A 14,294-nucleotide genomic window follows, 5' to 3' on the forward strand; every position below is an offset into this window, starting at 1 on the left:
CTATAATGTCTGGAGAAGCAAACTGAGCATTATTGCACCCCTGGTTGCCACGAACTGCTCTATGGTTGGAAGAGATTGGTTGACCAGTTTCTTATGATTACATCAATGTCATTAGGGAGGTTCTAATAGCAGCCACAAAATACACTTCACACATCACTAAACTATAATGTGTTTTGGCTTTGAGAGGGTCTAGGATATTTTCTTTATTCTGCTGGTGAACTGGTATAATTGAATACTAACCAATATGCCAGTAACTCTCCTCTCTAATTATTTTGTGTGGCTTCAAAACAGAAGAGTGGTGGTTTTGCTAATTCAGTAATATTTTCAGAAACACAAGGAGTGTTAAGGAACTTAAAACAATGGATTGTGTTTCTTGCATATTGCAAAACTCCATATATGTAGGCGTACTTTGTATATAAACACTTCATTAAATGTTAACAAATAATACATCATAGAACAATTCTGGTCACAACCACAGTGCATCTATTTACTTTCCCTATTTTTCTTCCAGCCCCTGCGTCAGCAGAGTCATTCAAATTGAACCTCAAGCATATGCAGAGGCCGGTGATAACTTACGCTACAGCCCTCCACCGCCCTACAGCAGCCCCAGTTTTGCCCACGAAACTCAAATCACAATGCAGTCTACAGTCCAGTTGCGCACTGAATACGACCCACACACTCAGGTTTATTACACTACAGCAGAACCTCGGTCAGAAATATCGGTACAACCAGTCACCATGCCACAAGATAACCTCAGCTGCCAGAGCCCGGAAAGCACCAGTTCAACCCGGGATCTTCTTTCTCAGTTCTCTGGAACTACACTGCATTGTCTTGAGCCTCCCTGTACTAAATGGACACTCTCCTCTTTTGCTGAAAAGCAGTATGCACCACTCCTGTTAAAACCAAAAGCAAAGGTAATGTTGGTTGATTGATTGGTTACTCTTGTCTTTTGTGGTCACATTTTGTGGACACATTGGGTTTTCCTTGAAAATCCAGAGATAACTCTTAAGTATCTAAAGTTCATGCTGGGTTCTGCCTCCATATAAGATCCTTCAGTTTTTAAAAATGGCACTGGATTATCTCTGGAAATAGCTCTTATATAAGCTTTCCTCTTTCTCCTTCAGATACAGGTAGTCCTTGACTTATGACCACTATTGAACCCAAAATTCCGGTTGCTAAACAAGGTAGTTAAGTGAGTTTTGCCCCATTTTATGACTATTATTGCCACAGTTTGTTTATTTAGAAAATTTATATTGCCACCTTCTTGCACATGGCGACTCAAGGCAGCTTACAAGGATATAAAAATAGCATATAAAAGAAAAATAATAAAGTAATAACCCCCCACCCTGGCAAGAACACACATTCATACTAGACATTTAATGGGCTCCATCCCACTCTGGGTTTGCCAGGCCCTCTGACAGAACCATGTCTTTAGGGCCTTCTGAAAGAGTGTTAGAGTGGAAGCCAGTCTAATCTCTGGGATGATGTTCCAGTGAGAGGGAACCACCACAGAGAAGGTCCTTCTTCTGAGTCCCGCCAGATGTATATCCTTAGGGGACACACAACATTCCTTGTCTTCCCACTCTAGTAGGTTGGGTAGATATGACCGACAAGAGATGGTTCCTCAGATAACCTGTTGTTAAGTGAATCACCGCAGTTGTCAAGTTAGTAACATGATTGTTAAGTGAATATGGCTTCCCTATTGATTTTGCTTGTGAGAAGGTCACAAAAAGTGATCACAAGACCCGGGACACCAACCATCATAAATATGAGTCAGTTGCCAAGCGGCCAAATTTTGATCATGTGACCATGGGCATACTGCAACAGTCATAAGTGTGAACAATGACCATAAATCACGTTTTTCAGTGCCATTGTAACATCAAATGGTCACTAAAAGAACTGTTGAATGTCAAGGACTATCTGTACGTGTGGAGGTCTGTACGTGTGGAGGTCAGGCAAACAAATCCTTTAAATGATTTTAAATTTGTTTGTCTTTTTAAATTTTGGGCCAAATTGAGATATTTCCTTTTAATCTGTTCTTAATGTATTTATTATGTGTTTTTATTTGGCTGTACACCGCCCTGAGTCCCTAGGGAGAAGGGCGGTATATAAATAAAAGTAAATAAATATGGCTTGATCATTTGTGGTTCTAGATCCGTAGGATGCTTTTCCTTCCTAGGAAGTTGTTTCTCAAGCTTTTGCATTATTGTTGTCATTTCAATTTCTCCTGTCCAAACATTCGGCCAAACCATTAAGATTCCTGGCCCTGGTTGAAAATGAACAACTATATGGAGCATGAGCATCTGAAGACAAGGAATCAACGTCAAAGTGGGGACCATGATAGTCTTATGTCCCCTTTTTATATATGTTGTACACACAATGCATGTAAAGGAGGCAGGGCTTTGATTATGCAATTGTGACCATCCTTCTGATGTCTCTGGTATTGCGTCGATAGGGATTTGGGCAAGTAAATTCTACAATGAAGCAGTTGTTCGAGATGTTGCTCAACCTTAGCTTGGTTGGAATACTTTTACAAACAACATGGCCACCATTAGGCTATTAAAAGTGACTATAGATACAGAGACTATTAATTAGATCAACACATATGGGTGGCACCAGTTTGGGAGGGCTATGCTAAACATTGGCAGAATCGATGCATCTCATTGAACCATTGTTCTAACTATGGTTTGTTAAACAACCCATTATTGCTGGGCTCATACATTGTGCTGATGCATGATTTATAATCTACCACAGCTAGGTGTATACAACATGCTAAACCAAAACTCAGCAAACTACAGTATGCTTGGTGCAATTTTGTCAGCTCAGCTAATGAATATACTGGCTCTGCTGAAAATGGAACCTGAGAAACCACATAGTCCTTATAGAAGTCATACGTTATAAAGTTAAATGTTTCCATATGCATTCTTTTGTAGCTTTTGTAGCCCATGATTTTCTTAACATTAAAATCCATTTACTTATGCATGCTTTTTTTCTGTGTGTTTTCTTTTTTCAGATTATGGTCATTTGTCTTTTTCTGGGCTTACTTGGCCTCAGTCTTTATGGAACAACTCGTGTGAGAGATGGATTGGATCTCACAGACATTGTGCCACGGGAGACTCGAGAGTATGAGTTCATTGCAGCCCAGTTCAAATACTTCTCATTCTATCATATGTATATTGTTACCCAGAAAGCAGATTATCCCAACATCCAACATTTACTTTATGAACTGCACAGAAGCTTCAGCAATGTGACCTACGTCTTATTGGAGGAAAACAAGCAACTTCCTAAAATGTGGTTGCATTATTTTAGAGACTGGCTGCAAGGTAAAACCAATAAATCTTTCTTACAAATGTATTTCTTGCCTTTGAATGCATCGTACCAGTGATTGATGCTTTTCTCCTATGGAATCTCTCTGGAAGTCAGGAATTTATACAAATTATACAATTAGTCCTTTTATAATTTATTTGCCAACAAATCCTCACATTTATGACCTTTGAGGTCTGTAAAGCAAAGGAAAGCTGAAGTAAGATCATATGCAAAGTTGTGGTTTCATGTAGTGACCACTTTGCTTAATAACTGAGTTGCAGGTCCCAGTTATGGTCATTAAACAAGGACTACCCATATCCTTTTGAAATTCATAATTTCAAAATGCAGATTAATCAGTTGTTAGTTACTTAGTTACTTTTATATATTTTCCCTGTCCAACAGTTCAGGGAATGCCAAATGGCTATGTAGATGCTAATCAGATAAATCAGGGGCTTTGCAGTTTTATAAATTAATTTCAAATAATAGGGTCAATAGCTGTTGTTCTCTCTTTCTCTAGCCAAGTTGTACTTGTTTGGTCTGATAGATGTGCACCCGCTCAGTGTGTTTATTCTGAATGTCAAAGAGGAAGTTTTATTATAAATTTCTGCATGTGGAAAACTCTAAAGCAGGGGTGTCCAACCTCGGCAACTTTAAGACTTGTGGACTTCAATTCCCAAAGTTCTCTAACCAGCCAAGCTGGCTGGGGAATTCTTGAAGTTGAAGTCCACAGGTCTTAAAGTTGCCAAGGTTGGACACCTCTTCTCTATAGGAAACAAAGAAAGAATTTGCAAACAAGAATGAGTACCCATGTTGTGTCATTCAGGCCCTGGTCTACTTTCCAAGGTTCTTCCCTCTTTATAGCTATGGCTAACCTGTCAGCTCTGTAAGGATGGTTTTGATTACAGCCTCCCAGTGCAGCTGTGAGGTGGGTTGGTGGATCCCTCCCACCCTTCCCTTTTCTGCTTTAGACATGCGGTTGGTTCATCTGTTCTCACACAGCCTCCTTGCTCTGGGCTGTGGCTTCCTATTCTAAATCTGATCCAAATTTGCTCTGTGAGGTATTTTTTCCCCCAGCCTCTCCCTTGGAAGGGGTGGCAAAGAGGAAAAGAACAGTTGAGAGTGAATAGGTGTTGGCTGTGATCTTTACACGTGCTGGCAGCAGATCCCACAACTTGTATTAGCTCCACAAGTTGAACAGATGGAACAAATTGACAAAATCATGTTCACTCATGCTGTGCTCAAGCAGGAGCTGGGTTGCTGTTTGAAGTTTGAACGGTGCGGTGTGAGTTTCTTTTTCCTCCAGCTTTGCGGTGGAATTTCTGGTCATGTTGTTGTATAACCTATGGCTTCAGCACCTAGTGGTAGCCGAAACAACTAAAGTCCTATGTGTCTCCTCCCCGTTGTGTAATTCCTTTTAGGGTTGTGAGTGGATAAAACTTTTTTCAGATAATGGCTCCATTTCTGACTTTGTTATTACAGTTTTTTGGCTCAGTCCCTGGATTGTATTTGAATGAAGCAATTAATTTTTCCTCCAAGCATTTGTTTGCAAATTACTTGCTGTTTACGCCTTCCATTGTAGATTTCAAGTCAGGTTCTTTACTGTGTGTGTGTTCTCATTTCTTATTAGCACACCATACAGATAGTAACCCTGCTCATGTGAGTTCTGTCACAGAACATGGAGACTTTTTTTTTAAGTTAAAAAAAAAGTTTTTACCAAATCTGTATTGGTTGCATACATTCTCTTCCTCTACGTACATGAACATAACACCTATTGCAACACATTAAAGCATCTGGCTGTTTTAGGGGCTGCTGCGTTTTTGCATTCCCATATGCTCTGAAGTGCCTTTTAGAGATCAAATTTGAAACGCTGCATAGCTGAAGTAAGCTTGAGTGCCAGAGTAAATCTTGCACGCATGAAGTGCCTGCAAAGCCTGTTTTGTTATATACAAGCCATGTGTTCAGCCGCACACACACAGTAGTGTTATGATGTCAATGTTTTCACGTGTGGAGAAGTTTAGCTAAGTGGGTGTGGGAGAATTGGGCTAGTTTTGAGACAGCAGGAGGTCTGTCTCGAACTCTGGCCTGGCAGCCTTCCACAGACAAGTTGGAAGATGGGGAAGGCAAGCTATGCAAGGCCTGCACTTCTGGGAGGCCAATGTCTCAAGTTTAGGGCTCCCTCCCAAACATCTGCTTGGGAGGCAGGTGACAGTTCTCCAGCCAGAGTCTTCTTGTTTCAGGGCTGTGGGGAGAGGCTGGAAGAGACAGAACTAAGAGTCAAAAAGAACACTAGGAAAGTAATGGCAATGTCTCAGAAGCCTTGTCAGCACTTACTCAAGAGCTGAAAATCTTGGACTCCTGAAACCCCTTCTTTATTAGTTGAAAACAAAGTCTTGTTAGTCTCCTGTCTCTCTTCCATTATGAGCTGGGTAGATGAGGTTTTATTAACTGGTGGGAGTGTTGCCTTCCAACAGGTCTTCAGGAAGCTTTTGACAACGACTGGAAATCTGGGAAGATCACCCTTCACAGTTACAAAAATGGATCTGAAGATGCTGTTTTGGCTTACAAACTTCTAGTTCAGACTATTTCAAACATGCGAGATAAACCCCTTAACATGAGCCAGGTATGTTCAAAAATACAATTGTATGTCTGTGGTTTCAAATGGGACAATGCAAATGTTTCTTTATTCATTAACTCATTTACTGTTAAAACTTGAATGAACTTGGAAGACAATAGCTCTGAGCTGCCCCTTTTTTATGATAAAATCCCTGTATTGGCTCCGTAATTTTAACACTCCGAAAGCAAAAGAAGTAATGAGCTGAACAATAGTAGAAATAAGATCAGGATAAATTGGTTGTTTTAACCAATGTTGATATGCATGTACTCACAACTAGCAATTGCTAGAATGAGTTCTAATTGATTTCAGTTGACTATACTGAGCTGAAAATGTGCTCAGAATTGTTGAAAACATCCGGCTGATGACTGGTATGCTTGCTTCTTGACCTTTGGGATTGGTTGTATTCAGCTGCAGGCTCTGGGCGGCCTCCCAGGAACCACAGTGGAGCAATAAATACTATTGTCCCTCATGGATGTTATGTTATATTGGCAATAAACCCACATTGCCGTCTCCCTCGTTTTCTTTCTTTCACCATATAAAACCCTATTCTATCCTTTGCCTAAGTGGTATGCGGAGTGGTTTGATGATGATTTAATAGCATTTATGCTATTTGTTATTGACTTCCTGAAGGAAAACAAATTTGAAATTTCTAAAAAAAATGCACACAGGAATCCTCTCACCCTGAATAATGACTGCACAGGTTTTGGATATATTTTTCTAGAAAGTAGATTATAGCTGTGAAGCTCTAGAGACTCTTGTTTATCAGCAACAGTATGGCTCATAGCCTGTTCATCACTCAACAGGAATCAGAATATAATTCTAATATTTCTCTACATTTTTTAGTTGTCTTTGGTGCTGTGGTAGCCTTTTTTTGAGGCCTTCACTAGGCCAAGAGCCATAGCTACTGTGTTATGGTGACTTTGCTCCTGACTGCTGGGAAAAATCCAAAGAATGCTTCTCTGTCTTAAAGGACTTGATTCTAGAGTTTTGAACAGTGTGGTTTAGACTCATGTGCTTTTAATAATATTCATGAAGACATTGGGCATTATTGTCCAACATTCTCTGATTATTAAAACACTGAGGATACAGATCTCTTTCTTCTTTAAAGCAGAATTTTGTAAAGCTGTGAAAGTTCTGAATAGATGTTTGGAAGCAGTTGGGTGCTCTTGCAGCTGGCTGCGGACTTCTGGGAGTTGAAGTCCACAAGGCTAAAAGTTGCCAGGGTTGGACAACCCTGTTTTAAAGACAGGAACCCAACCAAAAGGTGTACTTCTTTTCTTGATGATGAGTCATATTCTCCAAGAAGCAGAGCACAGCGGCTGTAAGATTTATTGTGGGACTCAGGATAGTTGCCATAGCCAGAACTGCTTATTATTGCCAGCTTACTGGCTAGAGCATTTCTTAAGAGGAGTAACTTCTAAGGTAGATTTCTGGGATTTTATATTTGTTTTCCTTTGCAAAACTGTTCAGAAATTCCAATTAGTTCAGAATGTAGCTGACCAATTATTGGAATGATTCCATGAATACATTTTACATCAAACCCAAAAGTTTTTCCTCTGTTTGCTTTTTTGGATAGGACCCAAAAGTGTTTTTTCAAGAGGCAACTGGACTTTCTTGTTTTTCTTTTTCTTTTCTTTTTTTTTCACTGGGCAGGAGTTGTAATTTTCAACCTTGAAAGGCTGGGCTCAGATTATCCAAGGTATATCTTTCTCTTGTCAGTCTTCCCGCATACCATAATAGGTTATTTCTCATTCCCCCTTTCTCCTCTGAGTTCCCAGCAGACAGTGGAAAGCAGAATTCTGTCAGTGTAGGACAGTATATTTTACTGCATAGGATAAAGTTCAATCTTTCCTGCCACAAGTTTGATGATGATGATTGGCATTTGATGTTTTAAAAAAATGGCAGTTTGTATATTTATGTTATTAGTGTGTCAGCAGAAGAAGGAGGCAGAAAGGGGAGCTAAAATGAAATTAAAGAATTCCAAATGACTGTTAAAACTTAAAATACCAACTGCACAATGTGACAAATATGGTAGGTCTCTGGCTCACAATATGCCATAATTTCCTCTGCCTGAGAGAGATAAAATTGTGCTATGGGAACCCCAGGGCCCATGAATTTTATTCTGCAAGTCTAGAAACAATTTGAAGTCAAACAGTTGTTGCATGTCCTGTGGATTAATTGATTCTGGATTCCAGCTTCTTTTTATAAAGATTGTTGTCACTGCCCTTTCAAATAATTAGAAAGCCTTAAAAATGAAAGTTGTGGCAGATTGAAGAACAAACCAAGAAACCTGCTGTTTTTCCTTTCTAGCACCTTCTGAGTATCACCATTTTTGTAGTTTAACAAAGTAGAATTTGGTCAAGATAGTACTTTAAGATTATCTTATTCAAAGCCATATATTCATCTGGTTTTTGATGCTGGGTATCTTCTAAATATGTAGGTCATAGGAGACGAGCGTTAGCAAAATTTATACAGATGTTGTTTTATTTTTATAGCTCTCCTCCATTTACTGGGTGGCATTTCCTTCAGTGTTAACAACAGAGGTTAACTGCACACAGACGTCTACAGGACTCTTGCCAATTCTTTTTTTCCCCCTTTTCTCAAAACCACCTTTAAATATGTTTCTCGGCAGTTTGGTCATTTGCCCCTCTTGGCTGCAGACTGTGTATGAGAATTTAGGCTTAATTGGCTCAGTATTCATCTGGAACCTTCTTTTGATTTAATGTTTCTGACGAATTGCACGCAAAGCATTTTACACCATTCCAAGCCGTTTGAAAAATCTGGATACAAAAATATCTCCCATGCTGGGAATAATATGCTTGTGGTCTCTCTATAAAAATATGTTTCTCACAAACATATGTTCTGTGTGCTCTCATCTGCTGTTTGCCTCAGCCTTTTTGTGTTAAAAATTTGAGCAAGAGTGATTCTGAAACACTTTGCATTTTTCAGTTGGCTAAACAGCGCTTGGTGGATGCAGATGGAATCATTAACCCAAAGGCGTTCTACATGTACCTAACAGCCTGGGTTAGCAACGATCCTGTGGCCTACGCTGCCTCTCAAGGCAACATCCGGCCCCACCGTCCAGAATGGGTCCATGATAAAGCAGACTATATGCCAGTAACCAGTAAGGAACCTTTTATTATAATACCTTGCTATTTATTCAAATGTCTCTGCTTTTCCTTCCAGCCTTAGCAGCTTTTAAGTCCACTGACACTTTCCAGGACTCTTGACTATATACAGGATAATATATATTGCTTTATTCTGTAAAGACTCAGAAGATAGATGTGGTTGTGTAATGTAGTAAAAGAATGCTGTACTTTGGTAGCATTTGTGTGTGTGGGGAAATAATTCTTTAATAATTTATATCAAAATTTAAACCTTGTATTCAGCATTTCATTTCAGTACTGCAAGCTCATTTTATGAGTAAGGGAAACCTTTTAGTTCCATGCAGAGTTTTTGTCATTGGGAGTTATTGCATGTTTGTTTGGAATCTGTCCGGAAGCAAAGAATTTCTGGGAAACTAGGTCATTCTCTAGCACCTGCCTTGTGTCTGTGAACTGTAAGGGTGGGGATGAGAAGACATCTAAAAGAACTATATCCATTTTCCTTGCATTTTTCCTCAACTCTCTGTTGCATTCTAAATAGCAATACCAATTTAATGTTGCTTTGACACTTGATTTATTGGTTGGGCTGCTGGCTAGTTATTGGGTGGCAGGCGTGAAGGAAGAAGAGGAGTGGTATTTACAGCAATACAACTGGATAACAAGGAAATTGTCCTTCCTTCTATCTCAATCCTAAAGCTCTTGGGCACCCAGCCAAACCTTGTCTTAATGAAAATTTATAGTTGAGATTATAATAGGGCAAATCATGTTTAGCAAGTCAAGGGAATGACCCTGCAGAGTCAGGAACACACAGCTAGTGTGCTCCAAAGCTAGTTATAAAAAGCTTCCTTTAGTGGGGGAAAGAATGGGTTGTATGGTGGACTTAGCATTGCTTTCAAAAAGAGCATGAAAAATGTAGATATGCCATGTCATTAAAGGATAAAAATTATGTATTTCCTGAATTAACCGCTTGAAGTATTTAATCTTTCTTTGACTGACTGGAACATGCTCTCAAGCTTATTTTCAATAGCCAGAGAAAATGTAACAAATGTACTGGCTAACTTTAGCATTCAAAATATTTAACTGATTACAAATCCTGGTCCTATTCATTGCTTCATTGTAAATTGTTGGGATTATAGTGCTGTCAGCAACACAAGGATTTCAGAAGTATTACCCTTATATCAGAGTAGTATAAAGGTACTTGAGATTTTGTAATCCCCAGTCCAAATATTAAATGTAATTTAATCTCCAAATATTTGTGTGGTTGTCACTCAGGACTTAATATTTGCTGATAGCGAATTGTGAAACATAACAGATTAAGTTGAATGGATATTTTAAAATCCTTTCCGTCCTAGTGGTTTGGCTTCCTATCTAAAATATTTTAAATGGAAGTATTTGATGCCTTGACAGTTTGTAAACAATGTAGGTATTTTTATAATATGATAACTTGTTTCAGGTTAATAGGAGATGTTTAGAACAGGGATGGAGAGTTAATTAGTTTAAAAATAATGACAGAGAATCTTATGGAATCATAAAGGCCAAAATGCATTAGGGCATTAACTTTCATGGTCTGGTTCACATAAAATTAACTCACAGAAAATATGTTAGTTTATCTTTGCTTTTATGGTGGACAAACTTAGCGACTTCTCCGAAATTCCCTAATGTGCAGTAATGTTACCAAAACCTACTGTGTGATTAAAAAAAAAAAAAAGTCAACTTCGAAGGATTTTTTTTTTTTTTTTCTGTTTTGGGACAAGAAGGACTCCAGCCACAAAAGATTAGTGGTTTTAGAATACCGCTGCTATTTTCTCTTTAGAATGTTCTTTTTGGGATTTCTTTGTAGTGTTCAAATGTGCACTGCATAGAATCCCATGGAGGCATGCATGACTGAAATCTGACATACCCTGTACCTTTTTATTATTCAGAGAACTGTATGTGTGGCATTTCATGGTGTATCCAAAGTCATATTTAAATGTAAATTACTACACAGTCCTATGCTAACACAGGGCATCTAAACAATCACACTCATCTTTTTCCTTCTACATTCATGATTCTTTTTTTTTTCTTTTCTTTTCTTTTCTTTTCTTTTCTTTTCTTTTCTTTTCTTTTCTTTTTTTTTTTTGATTTATCTGCCGCCCTTCTCTGGAGACTCAGGGCGGCTTACAATGCGTTAAGCAATAGCCTTCATACTTTTGTATATTTATACAAAGTCAGCTTATTGCCCCCACAATCCGGGTCCTCATTTTACCTACCTTAGAAAGGATGGAAGGCTGAGTCAACCTTGAGCCTGGTGAGATTTAAACTTGCAGTAATTGCAGGCAGCTGGTGTTAATAACAGTGCTTTAGTCTGCTGTGCCACCAGGGCTCTTGTGTGCCACCAGGATTCTATGTGTATGTATAAAATATGTATATTGTTGTTGTTTTTTTCCTTAGTCCCAGAAGCTGAGCCTATTGAATATGCTCAATTTCCTTTCTACCTCAATGGACTGCGTGATACCTCTGATTTTGTGGAAGCTATAGAGAAAGTGAGAGCAATCTGCAATAATTACACTAACCTTGGGATTCCCAGTTATCCAAACGGGTATCCATTTCTCTTTTGGGAACAATATATAAGCCTTCGTCATTGGCTCCTCTTATCCATTAGCGTGGTTCTGGCCTGCACGTTTCTGGTGTGTGCCCTCATTCTTCTGAACCCCTGGACAGCTGGGATCATTGTAAGTCTTTGTTGAAGTCAAATTCCTTTTAGCATAGCTCTTGCTACACTCAGGAAGGTTTTATTTATGTCTGAGCTACTAGTGGAGTGTGTATATTGCATCATTCATGATATATTTATTCTACTACTTGATGGGGCAGGTTTTCTTGCACAAGGTATATGCTGTAATAACCTTAATATTTTATCCCAGTATTAAATGGAAGTTTTAAAAATAAAGATGTCTAAAACATTTCGCTTCATCTTAATACCCTAGAAAAAAGTCAGAATTATAACATTTTTTTTATAAGTGTGTACAGTGCGGTATGCATTTGTTATGGGCAATTTTGGCTTAGGGAATCATTTTCTTGTTTGAAACATCTTCATTTAAACTATATAGATTTTGCAGTTAGTTCTCAAATTTTCAGCTATCCCAGATGAGAAAGGCAAAATAATCCCCAAAGCATGGCTCTCCTTAAACTGCACAGACTAGACTCTCTGAGCACCTGAGCACCCATAGTGCTAGCATAACTCATTATTTATAAAATTTATAGGCCGCTCATTTTACCTCAAGGTAACTATAATCCTAGACTACGGTGGGTATTGTGTAACTCTTTCACTCTTGAGGAGTCTGGTTGTCGATAACAATGTTCAGCTCCAACGAGAGAGAAGAATGTGGCATAGTGCTGCAGAGTGTAAAAAAAATAAATAAAATAGTGAATATAAACTATATAGACAGAATACTTTTTTATATGTTCTGTGAAGCACCAGACGTCTTTCAGTACACTGGTATTCTTTCCAAACAGAATGTTTGATGTTATTCTGCCTAAACTTTATGAACTTCTCTACAGCTTATAAAATGGTAGAGGTAAAAAATGATTACTGGGTTTCGGCCTATAGATTTGTATAACAGGTATGTAAAAAGGTAAATGTTTAGTCTAGAAGAGCTGTCTAAAGACTTGGCTGTGTATGTTATCAGTCATGAGTCATTAGCTTATAAAATAATTTATTGTGATTCCTACAGAAGTGGGTTTGGGTTACAGAAAGGAATTCTACCTTTTGTACAGAATTTTTAGACCTCTTCCTCCTCTTCCTACAGTTATCTACTTAGTCGAAATCCTGTATCTTTTTATATATCTCTCTCTGTACTAGGACTGAATTAAGTAGAAGGTGAAACATTGCAAAAAATAAAAAAAAACAAAGTTTTAGATTGCAGTGCCAAATTATAAACTTACCTTCAGCGAAAATTACTATATGACATTTTTAAGGATACAGACACTTAACACAATAACTTAAGTTTTTTTTTTGTTTTTTTTTAAATAAGCCAGTTGCACTTTCTGTCTTTTGTTTCTGCAACATGATAAATCATTAACCACCATCCGAAATCTTTTAGGTGGTTGTACTGGCTCTTATGACAGTGGAACTCTTTGGTATGATGGGTCTAATTGGAATAAAACTAAGTGCAGTTCCTGTTGTCATCCTGATTGCATCTGTTGGAATTGGAGTGGAATTCACAGTTCATATTGCTTTGGTAGGTGGCAACGTCCTTTCTAATATCTGAAATGCCATGTTGGGGGGGGGCGGGATTGTTTTGTGCAGCTTTTCTAAAATCAAGTACAAATTTGTATAACACAATATGACCATATAAATAAATTGCAAATACCCTGCATGCAATAGCAAAATGTTAAAATGTTTACATATTTCTTAGTTAATTCATATAAGCTAGAAATATAACAGTATGTCACATGCATTTTTAAATGTATGCATTTTCCTTGGGTTTTTTGTTTTTTTGAGCAGTTATCAAGAGGTGATATATATATATATATATATATACACACACACACACACACACACACACACACTCAATTATTTTTCCAGTTTAATCCATATACTTTATCTCAGGCATTTGAGTTACTGCAATATACAATATTGTAATCAAATTGGTTTGGCTATTACCCCATAATGTTGAAGATTTTTTTGAAAATCTTATTTAATGGGATGAGGAACCTACTGTGGGGTGTGTGTGCTTTTATATGTTTGCACAAATTCTCACATATTTATATTTACACTGGTACAAAGCAAATACGAAGGCTTTAAATTAGGAGTAATTTCATAGCACCGTGATGGCGAACCTATGGCACGCGTGCCACAGGTGGCACATGGAGCCATATCTGTGGGCACACAAGCGTTGCCGTAGTTTATCTCCAGCGCGCATGTGCATGCCGGCTAGCTGATTTTCGGGCCTTCCAGGCCCACCGGAAGTTGAGAAACAGGCTGTATACAGCCTCCGGGGGTGTGTGGGGAAGGCCGTTTTCACCCTCCCCAGGCTCCAAGAAAGCCTCTGGAGTCTGGGGAGGGCAAAAAACGGGCCCACCGGTAAACTTTTTGTTGTTGTGTGCCAAAAGCGGGGGGAGCACAGGGATGTCGCGTGCACATGTGCAGCGGGGCAGGGCACGGGGGACATTGAATTATGGCTGTGGGCCCGTGCACAGTGACCCCCTCTTGCTCCCCCCGCTTTTGGCACGACAACAAAAAGGTTAGCCATCACTGTCATAGCATAATGTGTGCTGCCTGTTGTCAGAAG

At 38.7% G+C, this 14,294-nt stretch overlaps 1 protein-coding gene across 3 annotated transcripts in view; it reads left to right on the forward strand.

The window, feature by feature from the left end:
• Positions 1 to 14,294, forward strand: part of PTCH1 (patched 1) — a 114,362-nt gene that overhangs the window by 84,563 nt on the left and 15,505 nt on the right. For all 3 annotated transcript variants that reach the window (XR_015732730.1, XM_034410087.3, XM_034410089.3), the window contains exons 14-19: positions 512 to 914; positions 3,014 to 3,323; positions 5,778 to 5,926; positions 8,870 to 9,044; positions 11,455 to 11,735; positions 13,104 to 13,241. Coding sequence is in view for 2 of the 3 variants with exons in the window: in XM_034410087.3 (XP_034265978.1) it covers positions 512 to 914; positions 3,014 to 3,323; positions 5,778 to 5,926; positions 8,870 to 9,044; positions 11,455 to 11,735; positions 13,104 to 13,241 (1,456 nt within the window). In the remaining variant the exon portion in view is untranslated. The remainder of the gene's footprint in view (positions 1 to 511; positions 915 to 3,013; positions 3,324 to 5,777; positions 5,927 to 8,869; positions 9,045 to 11,454; positions 11,736 to 13,103; positions 13,242 to 14,294) is intronic.

Source organism: Pantherophis guttatus, chromosome 2, assembly GCF_059756535.1.
Source record: "Pantherophis guttatus breed Tessera chromosome 2, ASM5975653v1, whole genome shotgun sequence".
Taxonomy (NCBI): domain Eukaryota; kingdom Metazoa; phylum Chordata; class Lepidosauria; order Squamata; family Colubridae; genus Pantherophis; species Pantherophis guttatus.